The 17,500-nt window shown below is 41.0% G+C and overlaps 2 protein-coding genes across 2 annotated transcripts in view; one reads left to right on the forward strand and one right to left on the reverse strand.

The window, feature by feature from the left end:
- Window positions 1–10,322, forward strand: part of LOC138013040 (probable ATP-dependent RNA helicase DDX23) — a 37,753-nt gene extending 27,431 nt beyond the window's left edge. Inside the window, exons 19-30 of the mRNA XM_068860001.1 lie at window positions 1–13; window positions 1,267–1,413; window positions 2,998–3,059; window positions 3,569–3,600; window positions 4,608–4,665; window positions 5,283–5,352; window positions 6,028–6,066; window positions 6,688–6,731; window positions 8,128–8,211; window positions 8,827–8,873; window positions 9,302–9,423; window positions 10,073–10,322. The exon at window positions 1–13 is cut by the window's left edge and continues 37 nt beyond it. Coding sequence (XP_068716102.1) covers window positions 1–13; window positions 1,267–1,413; window positions 2,998–3,059; window positions 3,569–3,600; window positions 4,608–4,665; window positions 5,283–5,352; window positions 6,028–6,066; window positions 6,688–6,731; window positions 8,128–8,211; window positions 8,827–8,873; window positions 9,302–9,423; window positions 10,073–10,174 — 820 coding nt within the window. The 3' untranslated portion in view covers window positions 10,175–10,322. The remainder of the gene's footprint in view (window positions 14–1,266; window positions 1,414–2,997; window positions 3,060–3,568; window positions 3,601–4,607; window positions 4,666–5,282; window positions 5,353–6,027; window positions 6,067–6,687; window positions 6,732–8,127; window positions 8,212–8,826; window positions 8,874–9,301; window positions 9,424–10,072) is intronic.
- Window positions 10,323–13,284: 2,962 nt separating this feature from the next.
- Window positions 13,285–17,500, reverse strand: part of LOC138013055 (collagen alpha-1(XXVI) chain-like) — a 12,562-nt gene continuing 8,346 nt past the window's right edge. Inside the window, exons 6-8 of the mRNA XM_068860020.1 lie at window positions 15,473–15,687; window positions 14,503–14,575; window positions 13,285–13,708 (exon numbers count right to left, since the gene is read on the reverse strand). Coding sequence (XP_068716121.1) covers window positions 13,548–13,708; window positions 14,503–14,575; window positions 15,473–15,687 — 449 coding nt within the window. The 3' untranslated portion in view covers window positions 13,285–13,547. The remainder of the gene's footprint in view (window positions 13,709–14,502; window positions 14,576–15,472; window positions 15,688–17,500) is intronic.

Consider the following 17,500-nt stretch of genomic DNA (forward strand, 5'->3'; position numbering starts at 1 on the left):
TGTTCTTGACGAGGTAAGCGATGACATGTGTGTGTGAGATTTTCTGCGCGTTTGCGAAATAGACCAAACCTGACTTGGTTCTGAATAACACATAGGATAAGCGATTATAATTAAATTTTATATTACTCACGCGATGGTCAGATCTTTATGTGAATTAGACGGCTTGTTGAGAGCCAAAAGGGGTAATTTGACTTAACTTTTTCATGGAACCCAATTTGATATGGACGAGTTCTGACGTAATACATGTACTGCCAGCAGATGGGTTTTTCTTTAACATTTGGGCAACTGTCCAATTAAAATCGTGATACTTTCAAGTAACCAATCAAATGCCAAGTAATATGACGGGTCTGATTGTTGGCCAATCAGCGTCAGTGGATTTCATGGCAGTGAAAAGCGCTGCTTGATTTGATAATGCAGACTTAACCGACTTTTTGAACAAGACAAACCTGTTTTTACTAAGGGTGCTTTCCATTTGACGGAACTGACCGGCCACACCGGGCATTTGGAAGAACTAACTCTACAACGCCTTCAAAGTAACACACTTTGAGGATGATATATACTCCTCTGGAAGAATGCGAGGGATTATCGTGCAAGTGTTCCTTCAAATTATTGTATTTTCTTTGCAAACTGACGGGTCTGGCCGGCCAGTTCTGCCAAAAGGAAAGCACCCTAAGTAACAGAACTCCGCGCTGTCCAATTTTAAAATTAGTGGACGAAAGAAAGTCAAATTGTTGTGTAAACTTGAGAAACATGGAGTCCTGGACGAACAATGTTCATATTTGTTTTCAAATAACAAACCTGCAAGAATTTCAGCTCGTTGATTGGCTGAGAGCACGTCAATTCCAAACAGAGTGCAGATAGTTGAAATGCATGTATATCATTAGTAATCGCATGAGTTTTCTCGTGCAATATAGGCCATTTTCGAAATATCAAATATTCAGCTTGATAGTGAGGCGGTGAGGACAAAAACAGTAGAAACATTTTTGGAACGAATGTGAAAAATATTTGCATATCATCCACTTTTCTTTGTCTTTGTCCTCTAGACCTCTCTTTCAAGCTGAATTTTAATATTTCGAAAAAAGCCTATTCCGAATAAATAAGCATTTGCAATTTTTTTTTCAAAGACCACAAATTTTGTTCGTCTTTGAAAAAGTGCACTCGTGCTTATTTATTCTAAATTGCACTCGGAATCATGTGATTATTTATACAAATTGGACAAGCATGGCAATCAAAATTTACAAATCGAGACTGTGGTTGTCGCTGCAGGCCGATCGTATGATTGACATGGGCTTTGAACCGGAAGTCCAGAAGATCTTGGAACATCTTCCGGTAAGCAACGTGAAACCCGATTCAGAAGACGCGGAAGATCCAGAAAAGTTATTGGCTTACATGGGAAAAGAGAAGTTCAGACAGGTGTGTAAAGAAAGGAATCGGGGTTTGGCCGAGAAGATATCTCGTGCGACACTCAAAATGTAATGTACTTTTTTTTGCGGCTCATTTCATTATGTTCAGAAATGCCACTTATAATCCATTTCCGAGTTCATGCCTGCCTCCTCTTGAAAGCGAGTCTAAGTGCGAAGTTTTTCTTGTAACAATTAGTTTTCAGTCATATGTATAGTAGACCTAATTACCATCACAAAGGTTGGGGTTAGGGTTAGCTTAAGTCCTAACCCTAAGTCCTGTAACCTCTTTAAGGATGCAGATGTTGTTCTTAGGCTGCTCTCCTCTATATAGGCTTTCATCATAACAGTAGTTGAAAGACAAATTCATCCCTCTTTCTATAGCAGAGGAAATCTCAATCCTCTTGACCTTATTTTGTTGGTGAGAGGAGATAGACTGCAGTGTTGTGCAGGGATGGCGCAGTGGTGAGAGCACTCGCCTCCCACCAATGTGGCCCGGGTTCGATTCCCAGACTCAGCGTCATATGTGGGTTGAGTTTGTTGGTTCTCTACTCTGCACCGAGCCGAGGTTTTACCCCGGGTACTCCGGGGGCGTTTTCCATTTACCAAGAAATTCCGGAAATTCCGGTTGGGATGTAAATGGAACACACGTTTTTGGTTCATTCCACTGGAAACTTTCCGGAATAAACGGAACTTCTGAAAAGGTAGTTCTGTTTTCCCGTTGGAAACTTTCCGATGGAAATGTGTGTTCCATTTACAACTTTTGAAAGGTCTTACCTCTTGCAGGCTATTCACGGCTACATTTTTAAATTTTGGCGCGTAAAATCGCAATCACTGGGCGGCGAACGGACCTGAGTTAAATGGAACACGTTTTTCACCCGATGGAAATTTCCACCGAAATTTCTGGAAATTTTTTGCAAATGGAAAACGCCCCGGGTTTCTCCTCCCCTCAAAAACCAACATTTGATTTGATTTGCGTCAATTGTCAATTTCAGTTGACAGTGTCCCCAGTTAGTGCTCCAGCGCTAGAACTACTCGACTAGACACTTAAATAAAGTTCCTTTCCTTTTCTTTCCTTTCCTTTCTTCGTCCTTACGCAGAGTACCGCAAGAATCCGTCCTAAAATCCGTGCTGCACGTTTATTTATGCTCTTTTAACCAATGATATCATTGTTTTGCGGTGTTGTTCTTGCCGTCGCCGTCTTAAAATCTTAAGCTCCCTAATAAATGACGGCAAGGGCAACCCCACAAAGCAAGAATATTATTGGCTAAAAAAGAAAAAAAACTCGTGCTGCACGTGCGGCACGCATTTCAGTGCATTTCTCTGCCGTACTCCACAAAACAACAACGTGACAGCACCAAATTTTAGGTTTTGACGACAACGTGACCATACAAAAACAAACCGTTCATTGTCCATCTTTACTTTAAAACAGGCGGTACAAAGCCAGTCACATGATGCTTCGCCCATTTTGTACAACAACTTTCGATAAGCGCTAAGTTATATTTTGAAGGGACGTTTTCGTTGACATTGGGGTTGTCCTTGCTTAAACTCCCTATTAACGCTTTCTTTTTTCGATTTTTGCGGCTGCTTTCCTTAGACCGTCATGTTTACTGCCACAATGCCACCACAAGTGGAACGCCTGGCAAGAAGTTACCTCAGGCAAGTCAAATGATCCCAGGACCGGTTGCTCGAAGCCTGGTTAGCGCTAACCGTTGGTTAAGAGGCATCAAAACCTTTTGGTTTCCATGGTATTTAACGCTGGTTAGCGCTATCCATGCTACAAGCTACCCGGGCCAGGACGAAACGATAACGCATAGGCGCCTAGCACGGAAAGCTCTTGCGATCGAGGCTCCATTTGTTGTGATTTCGTTTTTGATTGGTCACGAAAATGAGGCAAGATTTTTTAGGCCTATCACAAAGTGCTCATGGCAAAACAGCGTTCATTTTCATCAGTTTGATGTGTTTAATACAATTAGTGCTACCACCATTTCTCTTATGTTCCAGCACCAATTAGATGATGTATAAATAAGAAACTACATTTCCAAGGCCCAGTCATGTTTTAGAAGGCGCCACAGCCAACTCGATGTCGATCCAGGCTTTATGGAACACGGTTATGGCAGCCAAAAGCCTTAAATGACGAATAACATGTTTTCTTCTTTATTTTTCAGACGTCCTGCTGTGGTCTACATAGGTTCCATAGGTAATTACAATCACAAGTCATTTCTTTTTCATTAACGTGGATTATGGAATTTTGGCAAATGTTGGTTAACTAAGACAAAAGAGATAATTCATGAAGAACGTTTTTTGAGTGGACGTCGAAAAACCAGAACCAACGGTCTTAAAGGTTTTCACTCGCGTTCGCGAAATTACTTGCAACGCGCAGTTAACATCTGAAGTTGTAAAGACGTACGTAGCGCTTCGTACAGTCATGGGTTTCGAGTCCCGTTCAGGTTTTAGCCTAACTGCACTGATCTTTAAAATAATTATAAAATCGTTTTATATTCGCAGTTCAAGGATAAAACGTTCGCATATTACATCAGTTGTTGCGTTACGCAATTTCAAAGGAGAAGAAATTACTCGTTTTGAGCGGTTTTCAGTTCTGTGTATTTGCGGTTGCTTTAGTTATGCGTAGTTATGCTTAGTGAATGCCTTGAAGAGATCTCGCGGTACATTCTTAGCCAATAAAGAGACAAAAGAAATTTTACTTGCCCTTGCTGTTTTCCCGCGGTTATCAGCGGCTGCACGCATTCGCGTAGTGTTATGATTGGCTAATTTGGCTAATAAGCTTCGTCTGTTGTGATTGGTCAAAGTAATTTTTTTTAGCTTTTAATACTTCTGTTGATTGGTCGAAATATTTACTTTGGTTAAAAGATACTCTCTTAAAACAGCTCTAGTTGTTATAGTGGAAAAATTTTTTATGCAGCGAAACAAAAGTAGAAGTGCCGGACCTTGGGAGATCTAACTAGCAAATAATTTTTAGATTATAATTAAACTCCCTGAAGAAGTCAGGACAAAATATTGGAAAAAGAAAAAATGTCCATCCTCACAGCCGTACAGCTAGCCTTGCATCATTATTTTTTAGTCTATTTCTTATACCGCATACAAGCCCCGGGAAACTACCTTAAATATCGTTTCAAGCTTGTGCTTGTCAAGAGGTTTTAAGAGACATCTCGCCATATTGTAATGCTTTGTTACTGTTTGTCACAGGAAGACCAGTCGAGAGAGTTGAACAGAAGGTGTACATAGTTAAAGAACAAGAAAAGAGGTAATCCGCCCGGAATTAACACTGGCTGAATCTAAAGGAAGGTGAGGCGAAAGACTCTATTGCTACGCTGGGCAATAGTCTTTCGCCTCACCATACGAATGTGGATCAAAGAGATGCGACCTGTGCCTTACAGAAAAGTTGTACATAATAAAAGCAGATACACGCCACCTACTGAACAAAAGAAACGAGTTAATTTCTAAATGCAAACACAAGAACAAATACCTTTTGTCGAACTTAAAATAGCACGCTCCCCTTGAGTATTAGAATGGTCTTTAAATGAGTTAGAATGCAAATGTAAGATCTGTAGCCTGATGATTGTCTAAACATGAAACTTGAAGTCGCTACGCTGTGAAGTTGTCTTTCTTCTAAACGTTATGTATGTATGTACGTACGTACGTACGTACGTATGTATGTACGTACGTACGTATGTATGTACGTACGTACGTACGTACGTACGTACGTACGTACGTATGTATGTATGTATGTATGTATGTATGTATGTATGTATGTATGTATGTATGTATGTATGTATGTATGTATGTATGTAATGACCGTAGAACGATACCTTGATCTCCTTCGTCTTTGCTGAATAGTGGTGTTTTCTCTTGTCTTCACAGGAGAAAGCTGTTGGATACTTTGAATGCTGGCTTTGATCCACCAATCTTGATATTTGTCAATCAAAAGAAGGCAAGTGTTACCGAGCTGCTTTAGTTTAAGTTTTAAAGTCCCATGCTCGCCACCCAAAAGATATTGGGCGTCGCGTTGAATTTCGCACAGACGGAAAATCCAAAATCACCCAATCAAAACGTTGGAACTATTTCGAAACAACAACACAAGCGCGCAATTTTTTGGGTGAACATAGGCCTTTAAATTGCCCAAAACAAGCTTACATGTCCTTTCTATTCCAAAAGTGCATCTTAAGTTTTTCAACTCCCCAACGAGATTTTGCTTTAAAAGCTGGCATTGTAAGTAATGGATGCTTACATTTTCGAAAATATGTGAAGTTAAAAAAAAAATCGCGTCTTTAATCGTAGGAGCTCTTTCTGTTCCGTCATTTAGTGGCGATGCATGCTTTGCAGGGCTTCATTTTTGTCCTTATCTTTGTCCCTGGTTTAAAAACCCAATATTATCGGGGCTCACGAAGTGATCCGGATATTTTTGAATCCGCAACTTTTTCTTTCCGGATACGCCTTCCGTCCACACGTATCCGGCGAGTTCGCTGGCGAATCCGGAACTTTTTGAATACGCTCTCCAGAGTGGATATTTTTGAATCCGATATGAATCCGGTACCGTGTGGACGCCAATATCCGGATACGTGTGGACGGGGCCTTAGTAAGCAGACAATTTCTTTCTCCTTTTCAGGGGGCGGATGTGCTAGCGAAGTCTTTAGAGAAAATGGGCGTAAGTTTTGTTATCGTTGTTGCATTTGTGGTGCTTCAAAATCTCTATACAAGCAAGGAAACAAAAGCAGCAAATTTGAAGCTGACAAGACGTTTTCACCGTTTATTCTTCAATAGTTTCATGAAACTTAATGTTGTTGCCTTCGTTTCATGGTTCCAGTTGGTTTTTTTTCCGAAGCTAGTTTTCGAAGGCAAATTTTCGGTCTTATGGACGGACCGATGTTCTAGGGCACGAGTTCATCGAAGCAGAGATAGCGCTAGCCAAAGGGTGATTCAAGTCAAAGGCCTGGTTTGCATCCACTCTTTAGAGACAAAATGTTAAAACGAGTAAACAGTAAGCTATAAAAAGGTTGGCGATGGCTACGGGGACGTCAACTGAGAATAGAACTTAGTTTGAGCTCGTCGTTTAATTTTGGAGAGCAGTAACAAGATCTTTTGTTTACGTCTTCATGGTGAAACCTAGGCTACAGGCTCGCGCAGTTTGATTGGTGCGTTTTCAAGTCTGTTCATCCCAGATATATGTTCTTGTTCTCAGAGTAGTTGCATCTCATGCGAAATTGCCATCCCTTTGCAGTTTGCTTTTTTCTAAGCGTTCTCTCTCATCCCCTGTTCGTTTCTCTAGTTCCGGGCCACCACACTTCATGGCGGACGAAACCAAGAACAGAGGTGAGCTGATATGTTTTCTCGCTTCATGTCGCAGTTGTTGTACTCGATCCTTTTGTGCGATGTAGGCAAAGTATCGGTATCCTACAGAGCGACTTTCATATATACGACATTGAAAAATAAACGTAAAAACAGAACGTAAACAAAAATGCAAAATATTTCATTGGCTTATCGAACAAAAACAAACGAGCGCGAATTTTCATTGGCTTAGCCAACGCGGATGCAAACAACGTCATCTCCCCGTGGAACTTTCTGGAAAGCTATCGGCATTTCGCTTTGACGTCATTTGAAATGCAGTAATGTGATTGGGCAATCGAACTGTTTACTGCTCATATTAGGAGTTTCCTTGGCGGGAATAAGGAGAAGCTTTGTTTTAATCTTGCCAAACATTGTTCCGTGAAACAAATTGCGAACACTTTTTCAACGTCAAAGCAAAGATAGAGAATGATTGATTCACCGTTGTATGCTCACTTGGTCCATAACATCGTTTTGTGTTGATTGTTTTAATGTATTCAATTTAGTGCAATCATCCATGTTTAGGGAAGCACGGATGATGCAATGGTGAGAGCACTCGCTTCCCACCAATTCGCCCTTATCACACGGCAGCCATATTGTCCCGGGAGACCAAAAAAGCTTTGTTTTACCACGCCAAGCCTCACCCCCATGGTTTCTACTGCGAGGCTTGGCGTGGTAAAACAAAGCTCTTTTGGTCTCCCGGGACAATATGGCCGCCGTGTGACAAGGGCGAATGTGGCACGGGTTCGGTTCCCAGAATTGGCGGCATGTGTGGGTTGAGTTTGTTGGTACTCAACTCTGCTACGAGAGGTTTTACTCCGCGTATTCCGGTTTTCCCCTCACCTCAATAACCAACCTAGGATTTTGACTACCCACACTAACTGAATTGGTTTGAAGTTTGGTCAAAGTAAAAATTAGAAATTTGTCATGGCGTGCTATTACGTTTTCCATAGAACTTGTGATTTGGTCATTTCGCGCTTCAGGTTTTCTGTAACGGTATTTCTTGTTTACAAACATTGAGTGATTGACGTCACAATTCATTTTGATATTGAAATTTACCAACCACGGTACAAAAGACGTTTTTGTTTCAACAGCCAGTTAGCTTCTGGTTGGCATATTAATAACAATGGGTGACGTAACGAGAAATGTCGCTATAGAGTGTTTTCATGTGACGTGACGGCGGCCATGTTGGTGTACCCAACTAATCTTCTGGGAATTGAGCTCTATTATCATGCAAACGTTTTCTTTTTTTTTCGGTGGAAAAACAAGGTTACTGATCACGTGAGTGGAAAACACTCTATTCTGTTGTGGTCTCGTCGACATCGCCGTCGTAAACCTTTAAGTCTTTGTTGTTAACAAAAGCCGTGTGCTTCTCGTTTTTCAGAGAATTCGCTTTGTCAAGTCTCAAGGCTGGGGCTAAGGACATCCTAGTCGCTACCGATGTGGCGGGCCGTGGTATCGATATCAAGTACGTTGTGTCTTCATTTGTCTACCTCCCTCCCTTCGTAAGCTGCACCTCTAGTCACACTGATCATATGCTAGACTGATTTGTGTTTCACGAGTTAGCGCGGCGATGTGGAGAAAGCAGACCCTAGCAAGTGCACTTGGTATCCAAAAAGGAAATTGGGGGTAACCACGCATTTTTCAAAGATAATAGGGAGCCTAAGCACGCGCGTTTTTGAGACGCGCCCGAAATTGCCTCACATACATGCTAGATAGATTATATTGTAATGCAGGTAAGAAAAACTAACCGCGAAAAGGGCTATTAATCAACAATATTTGTAAAAAGCTTTAAAATACAAAGCAATGTATGGCTTTCTTTTCCAAATTGAAGCTTAATTATGCATGGTTACCCCAACCTTCTATTTGGGTACCAAGTGTACTTGCTAGGGTCTGCTTTCTTCACATAGTTTTAAACCGCGGAAAAATATCGCTGTATTAGTAACAAGCACCACTTATAGGAAACCCGAGTAGCTCGAGGTGCGCAGAACGTATGCGCAATGACAATAGTAGGCACCGTCCTTAACCTTGGTTATGTAGAGGAATTCTTTCAACCTGATTTCACATTTCCATTGTCTTCCAGGGATGTTTCGCTGGTTATTAACTATGACATGGCCAAATCTATCGAAGGTAAGTGCAACGTTTAAAGGTTCCTGTTGCTCATTTTCTGTGACATGCGTTGTCTTACTCAGGATATCTTTGCTGGACAATGTATTCGTTTTGGGTGAATCGCTTGCATATTGCACAAGGAAGAACTTATCGGGAGAGGCCACGCTTTGAAGAACTGAGCTGATTAGCATATTCATTTTTAGACGCACGAATGAATTTTAGATATGGCACGTGCAGCCCCGGTTTTGCATGCGTCCGAAGTCACAACGTGTGCGTCGCGCAAAGCATGCACTGGATTGAATCATGTTTTGGTCAGTGTGAACTTAGCTTAAAAACTGGTTTATTTAAGCCATGCAAAGTTATGTCGGTTTAGTTGGTGTAAATGCGATATTATTTGGTAAAATAAAAAGGCGAGTTTTCTAACATTGTATGCTTTTGTTCGTATCCAGCCTACACTCATCGTATCGGTCGAACCGGTCGAGCGGGAAAAACTGGAGTTGCTGTCTCGTTCTTGACACAGGAAGACTCGGCCGTTTTTTATGATCTCAAACAGACGTTGATCGCGAGTCCGGTGAGAACACAGAGAAATTATTTCTTTACAGTTTCGCGGTGGGCTTGGATAAATTTTGCACGTAAAATGGCTTATTCTGTCTGCACTTAATCTCAGGAGTGATCAGTATGTAAATTCACCTCTCACTTTCATACAAGTATTGAGAATGAAGATTATTATCAGCTTAATTAAGGGTATGATCCTGATGTAAGGCCAAATTCTCATGAACAGTCAACAAAGAAATCTATGGAAGTAATTAGGAGAATGAACTTTTTGATCTTGGGAGTCAAAGGGTAATTTCTGCTCAAATTCTGCTTAGCACCCCTTATACACCTTATTCCAAAATGGCCACCATTTTAGTATTCTTTTTATTATTTAACCTTGAACGAGGCATCAAGGGCTAATTTGCAAGCAAACAAAGACAAAATCATGGCCATTTTGGAATAAGGTGTATAAACCCTTTTTTCCCGAATTCTTGTCTCCGTCGACGTGGTCGTTGTGCAAGGTCCCTGTTGTTTGAAAGAACTAATCAGAAATGACATGAAAATAACGAACGAATGGCGGGAAAAAGCAAGCGCGGGTGCTCATCCGGGGCCTTGAATTCGTTTCTGATTGGCTGAATAGGAAGTGTTTGTAACTCGAAAGTAACAACTTTGTTTTTGATTGACAGGTAAGCCAGTGTCCAACGGAGCTTGAAAAACACCCTGAAGCTCAGCACAAGCCTGGCACAGTATTGACGAAGAAAAGAAAGGAGGAGACAATTTTCGTATAGAAACACACGTCCCCGGGGCCTCTCTTCTAAGAAGAGAGACTCTGGGGACGAGGTTGGCGTAACTGGACATTTCTCATTCTGATGCGACGAATTCACTCTTGCGTAGTAAATAAGATTGTGTAACAAAGAAATGAAAAGTGGCTAGTGATCATCGGTCTCAACCTTGCGCGAAGGAATTTTTTTTGTTTTGTTGTCAATGTTATGGTAGCAACCGGACGAGTTTAAAATTACTCAACAAAATACACCGTTAGATGAAACATCGGTCATTCCCGCTAAATGAAAACTTTTTATCAGGTAAATATTTTCCGTGTCCATCGAATTTTGAATTTCTTGTGTGTTCGAACAAGAATCTTGATACTGCCGAAATGACGACTTACCGCCGTTCCTTTATTCTCTTGAAAATTCTCTCCTATTTAGTTACTTACTGGAGCCTGATAGCAAAAGAGATGGCTTTGTGATTCCAGTCATGTGTGTAACCTTTTTTGCGAACGGAAGTCGCTTGGAAAACTGTTTGGGGTGGGTTGTGTGCCGTTCTCGTCGTGGCAGCGACGTGAAGTGTCCAAATATGACGAGGTTGTGCCGAGGACGTGAGCACCTGACGAAAAATTCTCAATTTTCTCTCCAAATATCCACACCGTTCTCATCAATTTTATTTCTGGAATGTGGGCACACACTTTCAATGCCGATCGACTTGGAGTAATCGCAAAATTATCACAGTAACGGGAAAAAATAAGCCACTTGCGATAATTTGTAACAATTATTCTGTTCGTGTTTAGCTAAAGTAATATTTTTAGACAACGTTCTCGTAGCCGTCGTCGTCGTTCTTGCGTAAAGGTCCCTAACAACGTGAAATAGCGAAATTGGAGATTTTATGAAGGTTGTCGGCACTTAAAAAGATAAATTTTCCTTTGCCCCCCTACTGAATTAAGCGCCGTTCCCACCAGTGTCATAAAACGAGGACGAGAACGAGTACGAGTTTTGACTGCCCGTTTTTAGCGAAAATACTAAGGAAATTTATAACCCGTACGCTTAATCTTACTCTTTGTTAGCGGTATAGGTTGCTCAGTTATTCTTATTGCTGGTAACTGAGCCTTTTTGCTCATCAAAAATGCCAAAACTGCTACCGTGTTGTTGACTTGTTTTGATACGACGATATTTTTGCAAAACCTCGTACTAAAATGACGACGCTATCACGTTTTGCCCGCCAAAATGACGCTGGTTTGCGCGCGCTCACTCTTGTCTTATGAGAAAGTCTCGCACTAGAATCTAAAGCTCTCTATTCTTGAGGACCTACCACACCCTTGTCATATTAAAAGGCTGACTTAAATAGTCACGAAGTGATTACAAGAACGCGAATTTATGTTTCGAGATGACGTTCTCGTTGCCGTTGCCGTCGCCGTCGTCGTTGCTTAAGCTCTCTACTTTTGTCCAGTGACCGCCAAAAGAGGTGCATGAGAGAGCTTTAGATTCTAGGACGAGAACGACTACGAGTACGAGATTTTCTTATAGAACAACAGTGAGCGCGCGCAAACCAGCGTCATTTTGGCGGGGAAAACGTGATAGGTTTGGCGAAAACGTCGTCGTGTCAAAACAACTCAACAACACGGTAGCAGTTTTGGCATTTTTCGATCAGCACTTAGGCTCATTAGGCTGATTTAGCAACAGAAGGGGAACGTCAGTGGCGACGTCGCGCGCAGCAAAATTACCAATGAGAATTTAGAATAGAGAAAAAAGGAGTGGAGTCTATTCTATTCTGAATTCTCATTGGACGTTTTTTCTGCGCGCGCCGTCGCCACTGACGTTCCCGTTCTGTTGCTAAATCAGCCTAATAAGAATAACTGTGTAACCTATACTGCTAACAAAGAGTAAGATTAATCGTACAGTTATAAAATTTTCCAAGTATTTTCGCTAAAAACGGGGAGTCAAAACTCGTACTGGTTCTCGTCCTCGTCCTAGAATCTAAAGGTCTTCATTATCATCATTTTGGACACCACGTGGTGCCCTTATCACTGAAATCTCATCAGAACAAAGTGTTCCCTAGATTTGAATGAGATCTCCAGGGTAGGCTTTCATATGCCGGACTAAACTTGCTGAGGACAAAAGAACTATTTATTCCGATTAGGCCTTGCTAATTAGGGATTGTTATGTTCGCTCTGTTCTTTTGTTTTATGGACACCAATTATTTCAGATCCGGTACACTCTTTTTTTTTATAAGAGTGTTGTTTTTCCGGCCCAGGCTGAATATTCTTATTTTTCTGCCGATTTTAGGCTGAAAATATTCTTGTATTATTCTTAAATTATAGCTTATGACATTTCCGTTTTAGAATTTATTGGGGTATCAATTCCAAGTGTTTGGTATCTAGATCTGTTTTCGCTAGGTTTTGTCATTTAAAAAAGAAAGAATTTGCCATAATACTTTTTAGTTTGTCTTTTGTGCTGAATACTGTACATATGTATTACATGTACCGTTCATCGAACTGTCACTAGCGTTGAACTTTTTGCTATAGCTATCGTTTCGCCGGGCTAGTTTCGCCGTTCAGAGAAAGGAATAATTTTATACGTTTAAGTTAAAAACATAAAATCGTATTGTATTTACAGACGTTTCAACACAAAATTATATCTATCCTTTTCAAAATCTCAGCCTCGGCTTTATCCGTAAAATATTCCTAAAATTTCGCAAATTTCAGCCAGGATATTCTTATAAAATATATTCTTTTTAAAAAAAAGAGTATGTATGAAAGACCAGCCGATCTCCAGGATAACTTGAGAGCATAAAAGCACTCCTTTAATTTACCACCGTCTCCCCTAATGTGCGGCAGCTTTGGTTTGAAATCGCCTCGGCGAACATCTGAATAAAATATCCAACTTGTTTGATAGTTTTTGCCTCCCAGGGCAGAGTCCTCAACTTTTGCGGAAATTGTGATTTTCTCGCTGCATGTGATCAATCGGTCGTCCGATGCATGGCTTTTGCAAGTGATTTAAAATGGCATTGGAAGTGGAAAGATGGTTCTTACGTAAAAAGTAAGAGTGGAAGGAAAGCTGGTCGCACAGAAACACTGGAAAGGGAGTTGAAATTTCGATGAACCGGCAGTAACGGAAGGAGTGCATCGTAGTCCGGTCAGTTTTATTGATCGACCATTCTTTTGTAGAATAATTACTTTATTGCACATATCCTTCCTCTCCTTCGCAGAGAAGAATAATTTTTGTAGCTAAAGCATCCGCTAGAAAATGAAAAGAAGCGTAAAATGTCGCGTAAAATAAGTTCTTCTAAATGCATCGGCATTTGCGTCTGCACACATTCGTCGCAATGAGCAGACGCTGTTTGTTGAATGTTGAAATAAGAAAACCGGACTGAATGTCCACGAAAGGTTTTTTAGCGAGCTGGCGGGCCGAATAACTTGTCTAATGACATTTGAGTGGTTGTCTGTGTGCTTTGAAATTTCTTGTTCGGTGGGGTGGGTGGGTCTATGGTAACCTCAGTGTTCTTCGCCAGTCCTCGGCTATGCTCATCGCCAGCACATTCACATCTTGAAACTAAAATAAAAAAAATAAAGGCGTGCGTTTTAACACTACTGATTTGATCACAATGACTTAAGTCTTTTCATGTTTACGGTGTGTCGATTGAGTTTGGCCAAGGTTTACTGTGTTGATGGTCACAATGATGATAAAAATAATTAACAATTAGACCCGTAGCCCTTGCAGGCGAAGGGTCTAATTGTTTTAGTATCACCCAACTAGTCGGACAGAAAAAGCAATAATAAATTTAGCAAATGCAAGTTAAAGAAATATTTATTTGGGAATAAAACGAAAGAAAGCATCACGCTTTTCGCTACTCGAGGACTATTACTAGTAGCGTAGCCAATCAAAATGCAGGATTTGAATTAGTCCACCATTATCACATACCGGGCAATTTTACTGAATGCTGATTGGTTGAGACGGAGGGGATTTTCTTCTTAATCATGAGGGAACCTTTGGTAATCAAGAGGGCATGATTACTTGATCCTGATTGGTTAACAGTTGCTTGAGTTGCTTATCCAGAGCAAGCGAAGTTACAAGAGAATCCTCTTCCAGATTCCGAACCCTGATTAAACTGCCTTTTGTCCACATGTAAAACACAGTTTAATTAAATTAAGCACTATTTCTGTCGACAGCATCGTTTTATTGAATTAAACTTTAACCGAATGAAAGCATGTTCAGTTGATTGTCATTTCTCGCGGCATTAGTGAACGGGCTTCTCTGAATAATTTTGCCATTCATGTAATAAACATGTAATCGCAATGTGCCCCTTGTGTTTACTTAAAGATATTTGTTTTCCATTTTGCAGTTACCTTTCTCTTGCAGTTCTGAAACTACGGCTGACAACATTTTCATCTGATCTTTCAGGGTCGTAAAATCTTCAATCTGAGATAAAAACGAACTAGCTGAGTAGTCATCTTTTAAGATGACTATTATAACATATTAAAATAACATATTATAACATATTATAACATATTAAAATATGTTATCGCTTGGGATTCTACGAGGTATTGACCGAATGCAAAAATGGCCGCCAACAAATTATTCTTTTGTCTTTGTGTTAATTAGCCTAACTAGCCTCGTTGACACGCGTAAATTTGAAAGAATTTGGGCTGTAAAACGAGACTAGTTAGGCTAATTAACACAAATACAAAAGAATAATTTGTTGGAGGCCATTTTTGCATTCGGTCAATACCTATATAGTTCAATTCTCAGTTGTTCGAAGAGTGGATAGCGCTATCCACTGGATAACTCAATTGGTTTTGCTAGTGTTTATCCGCTGGATAGTGATTTATCCGATGGATAGCGCTATCCACTCTTCGAACAACCGAGGCCTGGATTTGTTTTTTCGTGCAATAGACCTCTTTACCTTTGCGTGCTTAGTTACCAGGCCTTTAAATGAAAGTGAGGCTGGTGTTGACCTTGTTATGATACAGACCTTCCTCCTTTTCTTATGCTAATGTTTTAAGAATAAATTAGTAAGAATTTACATAAGAAAAGCAGTGAGGTTGGTCAACTCTAGCCTCACTTTCATTCATAGGTAACTAAGCACACAACTGTAAAATGGACTATTCTGGAGGTGGAGAAGAGAATTGACGTTGGGTGATTTGTTGAGTCTCGAGAGATCGGCTGTTCTACGGCACCGAACCCGTATAATCTTAGATAGTAGCAATAAAACAGCAATAACGAAGCTACCGTCTAGACAGATCACGTGAATGCAGGGGAGAAGCAGGTGAAGTGCAAATAATCGCGGAAGGTTTGTCTGGTCTCCTTAGTACTCACCGAAAAGCTGATACCAGGACGCCCAGGTTCTCCCGGGGGTCCAGGAGGTCCTTGTATTTGTTGTCCTGGTTCCCCTTTATTACCGGGAGGTCCTGCAGGTCCTCGAGGTCCAGGTGGTCCCGGGAGACCGGAGTTGCCTCTTACTAGCGTTGCTCTACCGGGGACTCCGGGTTCCCCCTTTTCTCCCTTCTGGCCACGGGACCTTGGATGTTTCCCTAAGAGGTGCAATCAAAGAGAATCTTGTAAACGCATTTCGCGTAATTGCACGGGTTGCAAGGAGAACACGAGCGACCAAAGCTCCGGATATCATAGATGGAATTTGGTTTCGCGGGGAAGCGAAATCTCATTAGTATAATTACATTTGTGATTATTGAAAATTCTCTGCGCTGTTTCGTTGCCCTTGAAGTGATTATTACGCGATAATCCTAGGCGGTTTTTTTCAAAATCGCCGCAAGTCGTTTTGTCGGGGTGACAGACGAAGAAATTAATTGTTTTAAACACTTAGTGAATGGTCCCGAGGGAAATGGTTTGTTTTGTTTTCCGAGAATCTCGAAGTTTCCCAGAGTCGCAGCCGAGGGAAACATTCGCGGTTAACTGTTACCCTTTGACGTCATAGATTTGCACTGTTGCCCGCTAAGAGACTTTTAATTTGGCGGGAAACAGTTTTATTGTTAGATGTCATGTGACCTCGACGTAACCAATGAGAGCGTATACAAAAATTTGGTTTATCAACGGAGTTGATAATGTAAATTGGCCACCGTACAGAGATTCTAAAAGTTGACGTTTCGAGCGTTAGCCCTTCGTCAGAGCGAATCGAGGGATTATGGGTTACGTGTAGTTTTTATAGTAGAGTAGGAGCTACGCTATTGGTGGGAACATGGCAAAGTGAAAAATAGGAAAATATCAGTTAAATGAAAAGCGTTCGTTAATACCGTGAGGACTAAGGGTGCCGATTTGAAAGATGAATTTTCGTTCCAGATTCTCGCGGCTTTCCGTCGTACCTAGATGTAGGGAAAGGCCGCAGATAGCCATGTGTTTTTTGGAGTGGTTAGGCAGATTAAAATGGCGAGCGACTGGCTTAGATGCATCCTTGTCATTCTTCTCAACATCGCGAAGGTGTTCGCGGAATCGGTCACCTAGTCGTCTACCTGTCTCACCAATGTATAATTTATTGCATAACGTACAGGTTATGCAATAAATGACATTTGAGGAGGTACATGTGAAACGATCGGTGATCTTAACAGATCGCTTAGGTCCCGATATCTTGCTAGTGTTAACAATGAAAAGACAAGTTTTGCATCGTGAGCGCGCGCATTTGAAAGTGCCGGGTTGCTCGTTAGTTTTGAGCGAGCTTCTAACTAAAAAGTTGCCTACGTTTTTGTCGCGTTTGAATGAAATAAGTGGAGGTTGCGAAAAGATGTATCTAAGCCAGTCGCTCGCCATTTTAATCTGCCTAACCACTCCAAAAAACACATGGCTATCTGCGGCCTTTCCCTACATCTAGGTACGACGGAAAGCCGCAAGAATCTGGAACAAAAATTCATCTTTCAAATCGGCACCCTTAATCCTCACGGTATTAACGAACGCTTTTCATTTAACTAATATATTCCTATTTTTCACTTTGCCATGTTACCACCAATAGCGTAGCTCCTACTCTACTATAAAAACTACACGTAACCCATAATCCCTCGATTCGCTCTGACGAAGGGCTAAAGCTCGAAACGTCAGCTTTTAGAATCTCTGTACGGTGGCCAATTTACATTATCAACTCCGTTGATAAACCAAATTTTTGTATACTACTTCCCCAATGAGAGCGTACGCTGTTGGGGGAAAAAATTCAGCAATATAACGATCACCTATGTAATTATACTAAAACAATTATTCACCTCGACTTCGGCGAATGATTGTTAACTGTCCGAAGGCCCCCAACATGATTGGTTCTAAAAGGGCAAGTCGTAGATCGGACGTAACGCAAAAGAAAATTAACTTCTTGACGAGGATGGAGGCCCTAATTTTCAATTAATCCCC

Source organism: Montipora foliosa, chromosome 8 (genome assembly GCF_036669935.1).
Source record: "Montipora foliosa isolate CH-2021 chromosome 8, ASM3666993v2, whole genome shotgun sequence".
Taxonomy (NCBI): domain Eukaryota; kingdom Metazoa; phylum Cnidaria; class Anthozoa; order Scleractinia; family Acroporidae; genus Montipora; species Montipora foliosa.